General features: G+C 41.2%; 4 protein-coding genes across 6 annotated transcripts in view; 2 read left to right on the forward strand and 2 right to left on the reverse strand.

Moving 5' to 3' along the window:
* The window catches only part of LOC140951729 (TLC domain-containing protein 3A-like), a 14692-nt gene extending 12384 nt beyond the window's left edge, over nt 1-2308 (reverse strand). The window contains exons 1-2 of the mRNA XM_073401049.1: nt 2140-2308; nt 1912-1995 (exon numbers count right to left, since the gene is read on the reverse strand). Coding sequence (XP_073257150.1) covers nt 1912-1995; nt 2140-2267 — 212 coding nt within the window. The 5' untranslated portion in view covers nt 2268-2308. The remainder of the gene's footprint in view (nt 1-1911; nt 1996-2139) is intronic.
* LOC140951723 (4-hydroxyphenylpyruvate dioxygenase-like) overlaps nt 1-18137 on the forward strand; it is a 122653-nt gene that overhangs the window by 10618 nt on the left and 93898 nt on the right. The window lies entirely within an intron of this gene.
* LOC140951725 (SAGA-associated factor 29-like) lies at nt 2395-9961 on the forward strand. 2 transcript variants are annotated; one of them, XM_073401044.1, is made up of 12 exons: nt 2395-2599; nt 3738-3813; nt 4391-4463; nt 4810-4874; nt 5356-5404; nt 5939-6025; nt 6473-6536; nt 6818-6900; nt 7746-7793; nt 8291-8384; nt 8687-8755; nt 9391-9961. In XM_073401044.1, the coding sequence occupies exons 1-12, from the start codon at nt 2462-2464 to the stop codon at nt 9505-9507; spliced, it is 963 nt and encodes a 320-aa protein (XP_073257145.1). In that variant the 5' UTR covers nt 2395-2461; the 3' UTR covers nt 9508-9961. The 2 variants fall into 2 exon arrangements, with proteins under 2 accessions (XP_073257145.1, XP_073257146.1); XM_073401045.1 differs by lacking the exon at nt 2395-2599 and adding an exon at nt 2817-2961.
* The window catches only part of LOC140952884 (uncharacterized), a 37079-nt gene continuing 31079 nt past the window's right edge, over nt 12138-18137 (reverse strand). For both annotated transcript variants that reach the window (XM_073402336.1, XM_073402335.1), the window contains one exon: nt 12138-17644. In XM_073402336.1, coding sequence (XP_073258437.1) covers nt 12621-17644 — 5024 coding nt within the window. In that variant the 3' untranslated portion in view covers nt 12138-12620. The remainder of the gene's footprint in view (nt 17645-18137) is intronic.

Raw genomic sequence — 18137 nt, forward strand, 5'->3', positions numbered from 1 at the left:
TCGCACTGAAATCACCGTTCTTATGTGGGAACAGAGGCCCTATCCTGTATGATTTTTATGGCCGTGCAAGAGCTACACTGTATCCAGTATACTGGGAACATAGCCTTAATAATACAACAAATTTTTACCAAATATAGGATTCCATACCCCAATTCCATCTAGAAACCTCTACCAAAAAAGAAAATGTTGTATTTCAAGAACAGTTCCTCCCCCTTAATTTGGAATATTAGATAAATTTAATAAGCCCATCTATGTTTTATACACCTGGCCCCAGTCGTTCAAAAGATGGAAAGCCCTATCCATTGGATAAATCTCTATCCAGTGGATATCGCAATTGGTTTCCCTAATCCTTATATGCTGGATAGTTTAATATTTATCCAGTGGATTGTGCTATCCAAAAATTGAACAACCCAGGTCTGTATTTCAAATTTTTTACAAAGGACAACTTTGCCAAAATCCCCTGACATAGCTTAAAAGAGTGTCTTAAAATCAGATTTTCTTGCCATGTTTGAAACTAAACTATTTTTCCAGATGTTTGCAGGTGGGAGGGGGTCACTTATCTAACTTGCCCCTACCATACAAACATCTCTAAAATGTTGTGACTTCCTAGGCTGCTTATACATCTTCGTAAGAGGTTTTAAAAGGGCTTATAAACAGGGGAGCTTCAAATTAATTGCATCCTAGTTTGACGGGATTTATTTCCAGGGAGATGATAATCACATGTATTTTTTGATTACAGGTAGATGGACCTGTACCTGGGGTGGAGGGGGGTTAGTTTACAGTATCGCCTAAGAAGATAAATTAAAATAGTAAACATGGGCCGTAGTTGAAAAAAAGGATGAGAAGCTGACCAGAAAAAAAACGAAGAAACAGAATGGATAATTTTTAATCAAACTGAAATTCTGGCTCTTCTCGAATTTTTCGCAATATTTTAAGGCCCTCAAGTGCCCTTTGTTACTTTTCAGTCACTAAATGTGTATTCAAAACATAGCATCAGAGCAATTTTCAACTGAAACTTCCAATCATGTTATCATATCTATCTATAATCGCATGCAGCTGCACTGATATGTTTTTGAAAAATATCAACCTGTTGGTTTCTTGACTGTGGGATTTTTCTTTTGTGTAAGTGACCATAAGTTAAACATTTCGAAAGCTGAATTATTATTAGATCCCAAGGTCAACCCAAACTTTTAAAGCTAGTTTTTATCAATTTTGCCGATCAAATATTTTGTAAGATATACTGTGCATAGAAAAGAATGAAGAAAATTGAAATTTCTGGAAAGAAAAAACTGAACACCCCAAACTAGATGGATGCGGTCTTGAAATATTGGTTGACTATGTCAGTTTAGGTGGCGAAATTAAATCCCCGTTGCTTCTTGATTGGGTAGACTTAAGTGTTTCTGTTTAATAATCCCCGTAATTAATCTGATGTATAGTTATTAAGAGAGTTGTTTCTGTTTTAGGCAATTCATAATACATGTAAATGACAAACGCAAGGCGAGCAGAATTATAAAGCGCGTTAAAGAATTTTAAGGTTTTGAGGTGATTTTAGCTACTTCTCTCCCTAGAAAAAAAAAAAGGAATTCGGAGAAGAAGCTAGTAATAGGGATATGTTTCAATAAACACTGTGCATAAATTTTTGTTTCTTAATTTCACCTGTCGCAAAACTCTCGACATCAAAACAAACTACACGTACTTGTCTCAAATTTCAGCAACTCTAAAACAGATGTTCAAGAGTCGTAAAAAAGGTAAGAAGCGAGTTACGACACTTTAGACAAAGCGTTCAAATGAATAAAAGTATGGTTCAGCTGTCAATAGCGAAGAAGTAAGCGATAAACAAAGTTAAATTGCAGAGAATTAAACTGTTTTGAGGGATTTTATAGAGTTACGATTTATTTACACTGTGCTTACCTATCAAGCATAATATCGGTGGAGGTAAAAACACATTTTAAGCCAACGACAGTTGCAGCAAATGCTTGAAGGGATGATACAAATCTGTCGAAATTAATTTGCAAACAGTTAAAATAATTCTAACTCCTTAAATTTACGGAAACAGTTTCTGTAAACTTCTAAACAACAGGCGAACAATGAACTCAATTTTCACAACTCAAAAGCACGGTTGTCCGCAAAACACTTTACCTTGTACTGATGGCAAATCTGTCGACAAAATTTAGACTTGGAAAGATGAATTTTTGGAGATATGTGAAGAGGATGTGAGACGACGGAAAGAAGAGGAAACCAGCTGTAAACAGATACAAGTAATCCATTCTTTCTTCCGCCGGTTTCCGCCGATTGATAACTGCACATTAAAAACCGGTCAGCACCCCCCGCTGACAAAATCACGCCATACGTCCGAAAATATGACGAAGCTTGTTCGGAAAGTTGCCGATGTCCTCCGACTTCATCCGTTTATGACACAAGTGGCGCATTTTGATTTTGGCGGAGTAAAACAGTAGCTAAAATGAGAAGATCGAGAAATCCAAATTCTTCCTCAACAGGCCAGGCTAGTAGTTCAGCCGCTGGTTCTTCAGGAAGTAGCAACACAAACACAGTTCCTTCCTTGTTAAAAGAACTTCACGGCCTCGTGTTGCAAATTCAGGTAGTGTGATACTGGTTCCATCTTTTGTTCACTGTCGCGTGTTAAACGCCGTACGTAAAGTCACAACAGTTACTGTAGTTGACGTTATTGCTGGTTGTTTACTTGAAATGATTTCTCTCTCTGTGCAACAGTATTTTGCTTTGTCAAAAATGCGAGAAAAAGCTGGATAGTGGATGCATGGCGCCATACTGAATACGAAGGAGAGGGACTGGGGAGAGTTAATAATGGGCATAGGGGATTTCTGGGGTGCTGTAATGGCACGCAAACAATTCCAGAAATTTATGCCCAAGAAATTCTCATGAATGATCCATGCTGTCACCCATGCTACATCACATGGAATTCCCCAAAATTTCACTTGAAATGTAAGTGTTGCTCAGGGTTGAATTTTTGTGGAAAATATATGGTTGGTTCCCTTGATTGGGTATGCTTTTCTGTTTCTTCTTTGATTTGATATGTTTCAGTTAGGATGTTAGGTCTTTGACCAGACACTCTGACATTATCCAAAACACCCTCAACCTGGTTTCTTTCAATATCAATCACATATTTTTAAGGAGATAAAAAAACCTATATATTACATAGCCAACTCCTGCCTTGAGGATACCTTCCCTTCAATATTAGAGACCTTGATCATGCTAACATGGATAGTAGCTGAATCTGCAGCAACAATAGAGTCAATTTGACTGACCTCTCACTATTGCGATACATGTAATTAGCATTTAACTATTGGGTAAGGCTGAGTATGATCTGAAGAATTATGGAGATTGAGGAAAGTGTTTCTGACCGAGGTGGATAACACACTGACAAAGATTATTCCGTATTACAATATCATAAAAGCGAATTTTGATGGTGTTATTCATGTACAGTAAGTCTTGATATAATGTCCCAAGCCATAATCCCATGTTGTGATTTGGGTAGTGGATTGATTTGTACTGGGAGGGATTAGGGTCTTGATATTGGGGGATATGTGGTACAGACCTTTTATTACATGTCTGTTTGCTGAGGTCTGAAATCAGTAAGCAAAGTATTGTGGCTTCTGTGATAATAATGGCTTTAGTTTGTTGGTGATCATCAGTGAAAGATTTCCTCCTTCACTGAACTGGGAAAATCTGATAAATAAAGTTTATTCGTTAACTTATAGGAACAACGGTCTCAAAGTGAGCAAAACCTCAGTACAATTGCTAAGACTCATGAAAAGATGAAGACCGAAGTGCGAGGTTTGTTTGTGTAGGAGATACATGTAATACAAAGTCAGAACTAGACTGCACTCCTCAGAAATGACTGTGGAGTTGGAGGAGTAATAATCAGTAAATAAGATGTAACATACCGTATTATGAAAATTTACGCTTCATGAAGTTACCGCGAATTTCCAAAATATGTGTCAACTTTAGTCGCGTTAATTTCTGTTCATGTTAATTTCTGAGCCATTAATTAAGTGTCTAGCATTAACTTCCGTGACCTTAATTTTCATTATTCGACCCAATTTCTCAATACTTTCTGATATTATTGACACCTAAAAAAGAGGAGTATTTTATCAGCCAGGATGGAGTTCTGCCAGTAACAGTGAAACTAAGTAAAACTTGAAGTGGCCAGATTTCTTTGCTTAACCCCCTTCTTACGTTTAAGGAAAGAACCAAGAACAAAGAATCCTTTTCTAGTTTTTGTAAATGTTAATTTTCATGCCGTTAATTAAGTGGAGATCCTTATTCCTGGAGCCTTTGTTCAACTATAATAAATTATAACCTCAGGGTTTAGACAAAACCTTAATATAGTAAATTTGTTGCATTTTTGTAGTATCTTCTTATTTCAAGTCCAAGTTGCGAGGCTTATACAAGACAGCAGGCTCTGATGCAGAGGCTGAAGTTGAGTGAGTATAGAATGTTTGATTGCCTTTCTTATCTACATCTACAGTTAAACATAACTTGAAACACTTGTATATACTTCACTAATAGTGAAGATTGTTTTACCAGTATGTTTTATTTACATACCTGGGCTTGTTCTTTTTTTACTTTTAATTAGGGCAATTTCATTATGTCCTGGAGAGGTCAGCAAAATTTGAGGGGGGGGGGGGGGGGGGGAGTAGTTGTGAATTTTTTGCTTATGATAAGGAAAATAATAGTTTGCAGACAAATCAACAGAATTTACGTACTCCCCCCTCATGTAAAGATAAGTGAAAGCCCTCTTCATTTTTCTTTTACTGTTTTTCTTTGAAGTTCAATAAAAAAGGCATTGGACAAGATAGCCATCATCAAAGCACTTAGAAATGACAGAAGGATTGGTGAGGAGAATGAATATTTCCTTGTTGTTGTAAATATCATGATTTGCTATAAGAGATATGGAAAGGTGTTTTTGAAAGGTCTATGTCTGTCCATACCAGCTGAATGAATGTTTACTCTATGGCTTTAACTTCTGTATTTTCACACATAAATCTTCAAAGGAGGACTAGGATTCATAATGTATGAATGCACTAGAAAAGTTCCTTTATATGTACAGGTTTTATGTTTCTAATTTTGATAAGCAGCAGAGTTGGTGTTTTTGTGTAGGATGTTTGTTTTCCATCCCAACACTCTGGAAGGTTTGAGGCAACGCCACAGTTCAACTATTGGAATCGAGCCTTACAAGAAGGATTTACAACCTGCAGGATATAGGGTCTATATTATTATTATATATTATTTGGCTCACCTGATGTATGTGACAATTACATGTTCATAATTTGGTAAAATAATGATGTTTTAATCATATTTTTGTCTCTTTGTCAGTCCGAGGTGGCAGTGGTAGACTAGGCAATCAAGAAACAGGGGAACCAAGGTAATTTGTTAGAGTTTTAAGAATTAACATGCAGTTGTAATCATAAAAGCATATGACAATAGACTAAGAGTAAAATATACAGATGAAAGTCCCGTAAGGGAGAAGTGATTTTGAAAGTTCGGATAGTTAGTTGCTTATGAGAGAGGTTTGACTCAATAAAAATTTGCTTCCAGTTGTTATTGTGGTTGTCCAACTACTGTATGTATTGTTCTTAATTATATTTCTTGTAAATATTTCTTTTAGTCTACAGTAGAAATAAACTGCTTGTTGTTGTTGTTGTTGATTATCACTAAATCACACTAAAAAATGTTTGCGAAGTTGTAGACCGCTCACAGCCCCCGTTTTTTCTGTATTATCGAAATCGAGCTCTTACGTGTACCATCATGGATGGGCATTTTGGTTGGCACACATCGCTCCCTCTTAAAACCAACATGGCTGCCTGTTATAAACTTTAAATCTTATGGAAATATAGGGAACTGGCAAGTACAAAATGCAGTCTAGCAAAGCTGTTTTTCATTTTTTTTACTTTTTTAGGAAGGTAATGAGACGAGGAGTGCTAATGACAATGTTACAGCAAGCTGCAGTTCAGTTACCAATGTGGATGGGAAAATCTTCTGAAAGGTATGACATGTATAAGTGTTTTAGTGTAGGATCATGTCCATTTTATTTATGACTTAAGTACAAATGTATTGCTTGAGCGCAGGCTGGGGATTAATGCTTTGCTTAACCGCTACCTGGTTTGTTAGTTCAGCTGGTGGTGAGTTGCTAGACTGCGGGGTGGCAGGGTGGAAGATTGTGGCTTCAAATGGCAGCCAGAACCCCAAGAAGGGTCTTCAAAGAACTAGAAAGATGATACTGGAGCTAAAGATACTTGTCTTTTATTCTTTAGTAGTGTTTAGCAGTGTTTGTCCTACACCCACTTCTACTCGTACTTCATTTGAAAAGAATAGGTGGAATCATTAGTGTTGTGATTTGGAATGATTTCTTAATGGGTGTGGTGTGGTGGGAACTCTAAATCAGGATTAAAATCTTAAACCATATCCTTCAACCTTCTTCCTTTCTTCCCAGCCCGCCTTCCCTATGTGGTTGCATTCAAGCTGAAGCAAACTATGTGGCCCAGCAAGGGGATCATGTAAGTTATACATAGTGTTCTATGTAAAGAAGAATAGCAATAGAAGGGGCCCACAAAATTTTTTATTATTTTCAAGGCAGGGCCCCTAACTTATGAGTGAGGTGCTGATTTACTTGAAGAACTGAATCTGCCACTTTTTTTAATGTTTAGCTGGCAGTATTATAAGTGTGATGGTTAACCATTTATTGCCTCCAAAATGTCCTCTTTTTTAAGGCTGCAAAGGTGATGTGTGGACCATAAAATGTCAAATGATAGAAGTTTGCTTTATTTTTTTATTGTAGGTTGCTGCTCGCGTGCGAACACCTGACGGCGAAGAACAGTTGATCTTAGCAGAAATTGTCTCTTTTAACCCTTCGACAAATAAGTATCTTTCAAGACAATGTTAGATGAAGGAACTTGGACATTCTGTTATCAGTACAGTGCCATTAAAATTTACGTGTTGTCAGGTAGCCTGTGCCGCAGATGAAACTAAACTCTGGTTAAGTCCATCTGCAAAACAGCGCTGAAATCCTTGTTCCCACCTGTTTACCAGGATTTGTGTTTGCATCATGATTGGCCTGTTAAAAATACCATTGTTGATTTGCCAAACAAGATAAAAGGAAATTCGAAATGCTCTTCCGGTAATTAATTGAGTCCGTTGGGGGCCCATGGATAATCAGCGCTGCTTCGCACATGTTACTAACCAAGAATACATTAAGTCTGCGACGAAGGCTAGTTGTCAGGTGGTCTTTAAAAAAATATGACCTGATTAAATAGTTAAGGGAGAATAGTGTCATTGTTAGAATAACTCACTTTGCTTGGTGGGAACATCCTGGGTGCAGTTGTTGAGAAGGTTTATAGTGCCATCTTGTGGTTAAGTCTCTATCTAGTAGATACTGCAATTGGTTGTCCTAATAGTTGTCCAACTTTTGAACAACAAGGGCCTAATAAAATTCAGATTGCAATTAGTTAACCAGATCAAGTCAAAATGGCCATCCCTTCAAAAATCTAGTAATGACTTAATTATTCTTATTAAAGCAAGCCTTTCCAATAATTTTTTTCTTCCTGCCTTTAGCTTGCAAGTAATAGCATGATAGAATCAGGGGAGGGGTAGTGCAATCATCCCTGGATTAGGGTTCATACCTGCTAGATTATTTGGCAAGATTGTACATCCCTAGTGCATTGACTGTGTCCAAGTTTGTGAGTGTCATCCTTGACTTAGCTTGTAAGATATGATGTTGATGACATTGATGAAGAAGCTGGAAGAAATGGCAAAGAGTAAGTGAAGGAGTTTGCACTGACCTGCCCAGTCTAGCAATGTTGACAGTTTTTTTGCTTTTTGTTCACAACTTTGACAAACTTGCTATGGACAGCAAAAATAAACACCTGTGACCTCTTTCAACCCCCTGTTTTTGAGGTAGTGTGGACTCTTATAAATGTAGTCTCTGTATATACGGTATTTATGGATTTTAAAGAGATAACATGATGCAAAGGTGCTCAAAACATGAATATACCATTATACATTAATAATTGGCTTTGCATTTCTTCCAATGAATTCACAATTGTGGTATATTATTTGTAATTTAATATATGATGCCACAAATTTTTACCTACCCTGGGTGCCAGAGGCCTTTCATGCCCCGTTTCTGGTTTCGGTCAAGTCTGGCCAAAGACGTGTAGGCCTATGGCCGACTAAGCTCTTCGTGGCTCGCAAGTCAAAAGCTCTGTTACCCAGAGTAATTTATACCCAGAATGTTTTTTTTTTTTAATTTCAGGCGTCATCACTTAAGTCGAAGGCGAGTGATACCACTTCCAAAGACAAAAGCAAACCCGGTAACTCATCCTCAAGCTCTCTTTCAAAAAGATCAGGTTAGTGGAAAGCTAAAATGCAAAGTCACCCACAAAATGTGTGTGTCAAACGCAATGTTTGTCCATATTACCCTCTTCCTCATTGGGTGTGGTCGAGAGTGAGGTTTCACTAAATTTCTGATATGCTTTACCAAGAAGGAGTGTTTATGTCTGCATACCAGCATTTCCTTTTCCTTTTTTTGGGGGGGGGGTGGGGGGTGGGGGGTGTGGGGGTGGGAGCTTGTATTTGAATCGTACACGTACTTGCAAATGAGCAGCAAAGGGGAAATTCACACAATTTACATGGGTTGTGTTTCTTGTAGATTGTGATGGCGCTGTATCCTCAAACTACGTGTTTCTACAAAGCCGTTATCCACGAACCACCAACAAGGGTACGTAATCAATGATGGCAGTGACTCCGCAGATGACACCCAACTATCGCAGTAACAGGTGGCTACGTGGAAGCTAAGCCAAGTTCGATATTTTGGAATCTTTTTTACTAGCGCCTTTCTACTTTGCAAGAATCCAGTTTTTTCTTGTTTTTCAACCCAGACGAAATTTTCCTCGCTTCGACCCCAATAACCTTTATATCAAATTTTCCTTGCCCATTTAAGGATGCTTTTACAGTGGAACACTGATCTTTTATGATCACGAGCCGATTACCTCCTGTTTTAAGTTAATGTTTGTGATTGACTCGTACGTATAATTTACTTAGGGAAAATTTGAGAAGGCAGGTACACCTAAAATTCTTAAAGACAACATTTAGCCAGGAAAGAGGGCGGGGAAGGGGTGCAAACATTTACGCATACTAACTCAAAAAATGCACCCCCACCACCCCTCCCGTAACCCAAAATTTTGCCTTAAGTTCGACGTTACAATTAACTGTGTAATAAGGGAGGGGTAGGTGGGCAATTTCCTAGAATCTCACCCTGATTCAAAATACACCTTTTAGCGCATTGCATGTCAGCTAGGATGAACATTTTTAGTAAGTAACCTTACCTTTCTTTTATTTTTAACCTTATTTCAGCCGCAAGATGATTACTTGGTGTCGTTCGAGGACACATCCTACGCTGATGGCTTTGCTCCACCGCTTAACGTCCCACAGCGCTACGTTGTGGCGTCTAAGGAAACAAGAAAGAGATAACCTCAAGAACGCATACCTGCACAATTATGTAGCAAGTCGCTTTCTACTTACCAGCTGTTGCGTGTGTGACACAAGGGACTTTAATGCTACATTTACACAGCACCGGACAATGTTTGACCGGTTGAAAATTCGTACGTTCAGGTGTTCTGTTCACACGGAACCACCTTAACCGTTCGAAAATTGAGACGTCTAGCCGGGGGTTCAAAGTTCTGTGTGAACAAAGCGAAAATACTAAACGCTCCCGTGTGTACGAAGTGTCCGGTCAAATTTTTCCTCCGGTCGATAATTCGTCCGGTGCAATGTGAACGGCATGCGCAAGTGTGCTCAGAACGTTCTTCTAGTATTAAACTTTGATTCTACGGTGCGTAAATAAAGGCAACCCATCTGGCATCGTGTACATACTCGTAGAGTCCTTGTAGCTGTTAGCTCGAAGAAAGTGTGTCGACAATTATGTGCAAATTATAGAAAGCTTGTGAAGGAATAGCAGAATAAAGTTTGTATTCCTCTGTCTACTTTACCTGCATCCTGAAGAAAATGTGGAATGGTGCTGACGGGATTTCAGTTAGCGGGCTTGTTGTTGCGAATCTGTCTTGGTCTTTGCGACGTTTATGTGTGTAACTGGTTTTGTTTTTGTTGCTCTCGGTTAGAAAATTCCCAAACTTTTTTGTCTCCTTGATTTCGTTTTGTATTACTTTTCTTAACTTTGACTTCCACGAAGTCCGAATGGAAGTTAAATCTCGGGTTTTAGAGTGTTGTTTAAAAACTTGCTTCTGGAAATTCTGGAAAAATGAAAAGTTCTTGGCTGTGCGTGGTATCCGCTCTATTTTTGGCGGGAAAATATGAAGGCCGCAAGCAGCGCAGGGATTTTTCGTGAAATACCACCCGTTGCTGCCGCAGAATATTCAACGGCTTTCTTCGCTTTCCGATTGGCTGTATCCTCTGTGGCATGGGATAAATATCTATACTTAGTAACTCAGAACCACAATCAAATGTTTTATTCAATAATGGAGTAAACTGTGTCGTAACAGTTTTTGAGAGGGCGTCCGTTTATACTACACCAATGTCGTGATGAAGCAAGCTCGTCCTCTTACTTCCAGCTTCGTAGGTGATGTTGCATGAGGCACCTGTTACCCAATGTTTAACCAGCAAGAGCTGACCCTGCATGACGGACTGGAGGCTGATTTCGGTCACCCGTTAGTTTTCTGTACAAAGCTGTCAGTGAGCTTACGCAACAGGACGTGAGGGAAGAAGACGGCAAACCTTGCGTGACAATAATTTTGTTTGAAAACACTTTACGCCAAACTTCACCATCCTTTAAACAGAAATTATTAATGTACGTGAAGATCACGACAAAACACGCACATAATAGCCCTATCATGTTTGTCACACACAAGCGTTTTGCCGTCCTCTTACTATAAGAGATATCTTAGTTAAGGATGGTTTCGTCAAACCCGGCGGGCGTCCGAAAAATGTATGTTCCCCAAACCTTTGTGTAGAATAGACAGCCCCCACCCCGCTGCCCCCCACAATTTGATGCTATGGTCCACGCCTCTGTTAATCTTTTAACCCCTAATATCAGAATTTAAGTTCTTAGATGGTGCCTCAATAAATTTGTTTAAAAGAAGTGGGAAGAATTTTTTAAAAGTATCAATTACATTCATCTCCTGTGGTCAAGTCCTTGATTCTGGTGACCAATGTTTAAGGGTTAATATCATAAACAGGTTCGTATATAGCATAGATTGTGCGGATGATTTAGCCTGAGTATCAGGTGTTTCTGAAGGGAAAGGAGAGGAGAGAAGCGAAGGGAGACTCTTCCTATCTTTCCCCACCCCCGTTCCCCCTCTAAAATCTCCTCTCCTCTAGCCCCTAAGGAAGGCCTGATACTCAGGATAGTGGTGATAGCTGTATATGGTGGGGATGACAAAACTACAGCGGTTAATATTAAAATAAAACGGCAAATTATGGCTTAAATGATACAGACACCAACGGATTAAATGTAAGAAAGGAGCATCGACCAGTCTTGCACATTGATAGTCGGTTGTACATGTGTTGATAAAGTTAACTTTGGATGCACATATTTAAACTACTCTTACTAATATCAGGAATCAAAACCATACTTTGCTTGAGCGCATCAGATGGTAAAACAGCTTACGACAACATGATGACAAAGATTTAGATAAAAATTATAAAAGTCAATATTAAAAGAATACACAAAAAACTAGGAGTTACTTCATGGACGTATTGCAGGAACCTGACATAGATACCTGACCCATTGCCAGAAAGTAGTTCCCCCATCCCCAACTTTGATAGCCCCGCCCCCTTAATAACCACTCCCAATTTACACCTCACTTCCTCAGATTGATTTTCGGTTTTCGTTATTGTAGTTGTAGAAATACAGCATGGAAACTATAAAACCCAAATTTTGATATTTGGGCAGGATAATTTCTTTACTCCTACTGAGCTGTCTTTGGATTCGTCAATCAATTTTTGGGGGTAGGAATTGCGTGGCAACCATGCATTAAACAAGATACCTCTTTGATCTCGCAAACAATTGCTGTTAAATGTTACGTAGTCTTTTCAAACAGTTATTTCAGCTACGTGACATTCACAATAGAATGTATCGAAGCAAATAACGGTGATATAGGCTAATTTTTATTTTAAAAACGTAGCTTAATGTTATTAAATTACAATAAAATCACGTTAATTTGCGCTTAATTAATGTATTTCGAACATTAACAAAAATAAAACACAAAGTTACATATTAACAAAACGGACGTTTTGTTTTGTGTTTGGACCTTTATAAAAGGTCGAGGCGCCAGACGTACGGTATTTGCTCTTTTTACACTAGAGTCCAACCTTAAGTCGTTAAACGCTGTGTGTATCGATAAATACTTTCCAGACATCTGTTGCTATCCACAATGGGCAGTACGTTGATATTTATTCTCGCTGTACAGGGCGACCGTTTTTTAAAGTTCGAGTGGTCACTGAATTCCTTACGTGCCACCATTTAGAGAAAGGTGTCTTTGCAGCTCTTTTGTGAACAATGTGAGATTTGTCAGGTTATTTTATGAGAGTGAGCTTCAGGGATAAATTTAAATAACGTAAAAAAAAAACTAGGGACTGTCTTCAGAAATATTGGAGGTATCAACAACCCCATTATCATCGTCGTCACTCAAGGGTTCGTAGTTATCCGACAAGAGAGGAGTCGGTTCTTGTGGCCTGGGTAACAAAGAAGAGCTACTTGGGCTGGAGCCTGAGGTCAAGCTAACCGCCAAAGCCTGAGGAACTGGTGATGAGCGAGCACTGCTGTTAGCGGAGCCGACGTTGAAGGACAAGGTGGAGTAAGGGAAAGGGTTTATGCGTGACGTTAAGGGCAAAGACATCAATGAAGAGTATTGGCTGTCGATTGAAGGCCACTGCGGAAGGAGCGAGGTACCGTCACATTTTGATTGGTGGTTGGGTGACTCGGGTGGGGCAGGAGAGATTGGTATCATATTAATGTAACAGTCTGAACTCAAGGTGGCTTCTTGACTTGATGACACCACTGAGGGACGTCTGGATGGCAGAGGCGTACTGTCCGCATCGCCTACCGACGCAGGCGATCTTTGAGGGGTTTCTACGGTTGCTTCATCCTCCGACTCGGGAATCTCCCCCTCAGATAACTGCTCGTCGCCAACAGTTTCACTACTTTGTGACGGTAGTTGATCACGATCGATTACGATTTGCGAACTGTCAGGTAGCAAGTTAGACGGAGATTTCTCACTGGGCTCGCCACGCGAAAGAACTGCAGCTTCGTTATTCCCAGATTTTTCTTCCTGAGGAGGTAGTTCGTCTTCTGAATGACTGCTCTTCTGTGACGGTGTAATTTCTCCTTCGGATAAAGTATCGTCTGAGTGACGAGCGCTTTCGTCCGGACTTAGCACACCGGACGGCTCCTCTCGATTTGACGCAGTAGGTTCAGCCACATCTATTAATTCCCTCTCAGAAATACGGTCATCACCAATAGAGCTAGCCTCAGAGGCGATATTTGTGGAGCATCCAGATTTAATATCGGGGGAGTCTTCCTCACCCGGTAGGGGAACAAATTCACCAACAAAAGTAGGGTAAGTGGAATGACCCTCATCATCGGATACATCATCCATAGCTGAGCTTACCTCAGGCGGGTGACTTTCTGACAAGGGACTGAACGTATCAGGAGCGTTGAGAAACCCATCTTCACTACCAGGGTTATCTAATGTCTCCGCTTCATTTATTACTTCGTCGCTCTCGCTGCGGTTCACTAGTGGAGAAACTGTGTTGCTTCTTGTTGCTTCTGAAGTGCTTGGGCAAGAGTCGGCATCAGTCGCCGCGGTGACAAGAGCACTCTGTTCTTCGTTTAGTGACTGTTCTGCTGTTCTCACGTCATCCATTTCGACTGAGGTAACAACGTCCGTAAGATTCGCATCACGATCACGGACGTTTTCTTCAAGTGAGGAAGTGACATTTTCATCAGACATCGCCAAAGTGTTAGCAGAACTATCTGGAAAGTCCTCCGAGACTTGCTGGTGAGATGATACTACTTGTGGATGAGTTGACTCTATATCTGTTTCACTGCTCCCAACAAGACTATTCTCACTTGACTGAACCCTTACCACGTCCATTAGTTCGACTCCTACATCTACTGACACGGGCAATGCCTCTGAAGAATCCTCCTCTAGCGAAGGTTTGTTAGGAGAGGAAACGTGGGGAGGTGTTAATTCATGGTCTGAAACTTCAACCTTTTCTTCACTGTTTTGCCTATCCAAAATAACGTCAGTCTCTGCCTCCGTTTCTAAGAGTTCCTGTGGCTTTTCACCTTGCTGGCGAGACTCTTCAGGAGAAGCTGAAGTGGTAGGTATATCCTCCTTTTGTTGGTAGTTTATCGAAACAGGTAATTCCGCACTGATAGGGCTCGTAAAGTCTCGCAAAATATCGCTTCTCTGTACGCCTTTCTCTTCGAGTGATCCTTCGGTGTGTTCATCTTCAATGTCAGAGTAGTCCTTTGACGTACTAGGAAGAGAAGTATTCGTATCCGCATCCGCATCACACGTGTAAGCAAAAGTGGTATTGTCTATATCTTCCAGTACGCTCTCATTTCTTTCCTCGTGTCCGCCGTCAGCTTGTGTGTATACCTTGGTGGTGGTGCTAGGAAACATTTCATCACTACTCTCGGGCAAATGTTCAGACTCTTCAGCTGACAAGGTTTCACTGTCGCTGGCATCGTAAGTTTGGGTACTCCTCTGAGAATTCCTAGCCAGCGCGAGCACTCGAGGATGCAAACCTACAGAAGATGGCTGAACTGAAGTTTCAATGTCAATCTCTTCCTCTCCTTCCTCTGTGTCACTGCCAGACGCACATGAGGTGGTAGCGTCTGGGGGTGCCTTAGGCTGTGGTGAGGACGTCGTTGCACCACTATAACTAATCACTGGTTTCTGTTCAAAAGGAAAGGCCCTATTGTTCACTAGCCAGTTTTCATGCGACCTTTCATCGCGTTTTTCACCCTGATCATGAGCATGGCGAGACTGCATGGGCGGAGTACTTCTATGCACATCTCTACTATTTTCGTTTGATATCCACGAACGTGGAACCTCCCTAACGCTAGTAGCCTCTTTACGTTCCACAGCACTCGTAGATGACGGTAATGGCTGAAATTGTTCTGGTCGTGTAACCGAGGATGGATGAAAGGATTCCAGATATTCTCTTGTTGCAACGATAGTCCTGACTTGCGAATGACCAAGTTGGCGTGGTGTTGAAGACGCGTTCTGTGCATCACCGTGGGCCTTTTGCGAATGTAATTGTACCGATTCATTAAGATTCATCCAAAATTTCCTCTGAAAGTCTTGATCTATATAGGAGGCACTTTCATCTTCATGATATGAACTTTTAGATATGCTGGTCTCCTTGTCAGGTCTTTTTTTGGGTAAGGTATCTGGGTTAACTTTAGTTTTCACAGAACTAACAGCTTCTTTCTCAGGACTTCTCAGAGGGGGTGGTCCTCTAATCAAAGGAGGGGGCTCGTTAGGACTTGCCCCATGCGACGATCCCGTGGGACTTATTACAGAGGTAGATATTAATGGCGGGGGGCCATCAGGGCTAACAGATAGCTTAACTTTAGTCCCAGGTGGTGATGTAAGTTTGCTTGCACTTCGTGAGGCGGGAGTTGTAGTATGTCCTCCAACTGAAACGGAAAGAGAAATGGAACTGGAACTATTGCCCTCTGGGATGGACCTTACTCCCGTGATTGGCATGAGAGGTGGAGGCTTGGGTACCAGACCAGTCGTAATACCATACCGGGGTCCACCGGACATTCCTGGTGATACGCCGGTGGGATTGGGGGGAGACGAAAGTCTTGGGGGAGAAGTCATGCCATGTCCAGTAAATCTTGCATGAGGGCCACGACTCTCTTGCCAAGGCGACGTTTCTTTCGTTACTGAAGCCTCTCCAGCAGAGGCTGGTCCTTCATGCTCTTCTTTGGCACAGTACGGGATGTCAACTTTTCGGGCTGCAGCTGCAACGTCTACTAAGGTGTCAAAGGCAGACATCGGAAAGACCTTTGCTAACGTGCTTTCTTTACTTTCTTTAGTTGGTTCTTTAGTGTCCCTGTTACCAGATGGCTCTGTGCGTCTACCCACGTCCTCTCGGTTGGAGTGTTTGCTATCAGGCACAATCACGGGTTGTGGTTCTGGAAATGTTTGAGACAAAGCTTCAGTGTCTTTCAAATCAGGGATAACAGCAGCTCGATTGCGCATCTCAGACACGGAGGCTGGCCTTGATGGGATTCGAGAGAGGTACGTGGCTGCGGGAGGAGACACTGCTTTTGCTGCTTCAGTTTTTTGGGCAACATGTGGCTTCGTATCAGGTGGAATGGTTTGTGGACGCTGGATTGGTTCGTGTGGTGAGCGGCTGAGGCGAGAAATCGTAGGTAACTCGCCAGGAGACAATCGTTCAGTAACTCCTGGTGCGTGCACGTGCCTTGACTGTCTAACAAGAAAAGGATGTGCTAGGTCCTGCTCTGAAATTTCATTTTCACGCCTTGTTGGTACTTCAAGTGGATGAGGCATGGCACGCCTTTCCTCACTCACGGGTACAGGGTGACGATGGCCACAAACCGTCATCGGCTGATATCTTATACCAGCAGGAAAATAACCGACTCCTTGAGGATAATGGGGAGCGTATGTGCCACTGATCTTAAAATGACTAGGTAGCTCTTCTCCATTGACGCTATGGGGTGGCACATGTTGCACGACTGGCACCAAGAAAGGACGATCAGGATGGTGGTGGAAAGACGTCATTGGGTGAGAAATGGATGGATGGAATGGATAGCCGTACGGTGGAGGGGTTGATGTGCCTGCAGGATGTGGGTGAACATGGGCTTGATGTTGAGCTTGCAAAGCCATTAGTGAATACTGTTGAGTGGGATAGTCACTCCCAGTAGCAAACTCCCGAGGAACTGAAACACACACATTACTAAGCGCGAACTTGCGTATTGCTTCATTTTGCTCGTACGCGCTAAGTTTAGTGTCAGGTGCCCTTAAGGGTAAATAGGTTTCTTCCCGTTTGCTTTGAGCGATCTTTTCAGTGGCATCAGTACTTTTATTCTCAGACGAGGCAGAAATCGCCAGGGCTTGAAGTGTGGCCCGAGCAGAAGAAGAACCCAGAGCGATGTGTGACCTCGATGATGGCCTTGTAAGGGAAGACGTGTCGACCTCTCTATCCGTTGTCAAATCAACAGTCTCTACTACCGGTGTTCGCCTTTCCCTTTCACTAACTCTGTTATCTATTGGAGTATGTGTGTGACGTGAAGCATCCCTAACAGAGGTGGCCTCCTGGCTGTGATGCAAATAACGATCTTGGTTTCGATCACCGTGTACAGATCCTTCTCTGTGACGGGAGCTTTCAGGAGCCATATCTTGTGCCGTTATATATTTTTTGTCGCGTGAAGAAGACATTTGTATTAGCGGTGGAGGAGGGTTAAGTACTTGCTGGCGAGCAGCCAGACTGTTGCTTGGCGGAGTGGCACTCCGCTGTGTTCTTGACTCGGTATGACTCATGAGGCGTGTATCAGACGACAATGGAAGACTCTGTGGACGCATTGGTTCAGTTGCTGTTACCACGTGTTCTGAGGAGGTTGAAAATAAGGTAGCAAATAAATATCTTACCACTCTTACCCCTAAAAAAGTTTTAAGTAAAAATTCCACAAAATTTATTGTTTAATATTTGAAAAAAAATACAAGCACCTCGTGAAAGTAGGACCAAAAAGGTTTCATTTGAATGGTCACAACACAGGATTTAATCCACTGACTCAACAATTAAAACCACTTTCTAAGACTCCAATATTCACTCAGAGGGTGAAAGAATTACGCCATCTATGATGTTTCTTTTTGCACGATTTATAAACGGGCATGGATAGGTATTGAGCGTTTTCATATGACGTCACGGCAGCCATATTGGTGTTCCAAAACAATGAAACGGAGGCCACGTTGGTGTTCCTGTGGAAGGTGAACTCTTTTTAGAGTAAAAATGATGTGAACTGTAGAAGTACAAATTGAATCCAGTTGAAATCCTGACATTTTTTGGGTTAATTTGCAATTGCAATTACCACTGTGACGATC

The sequence above is a fragment of the Porites lutea genome, chromosome 11 (assembly GCF_958299795.1).
Source record: "Porites lutea chromosome 11, jaPorLute2.1, whole genome shotgun sequence".
Taxonomy (NCBI): Eukaryota; Metazoa; Cnidaria; class Anthozoa; order Scleractinia; family Poritidae; genus Porites; species Porites lutea.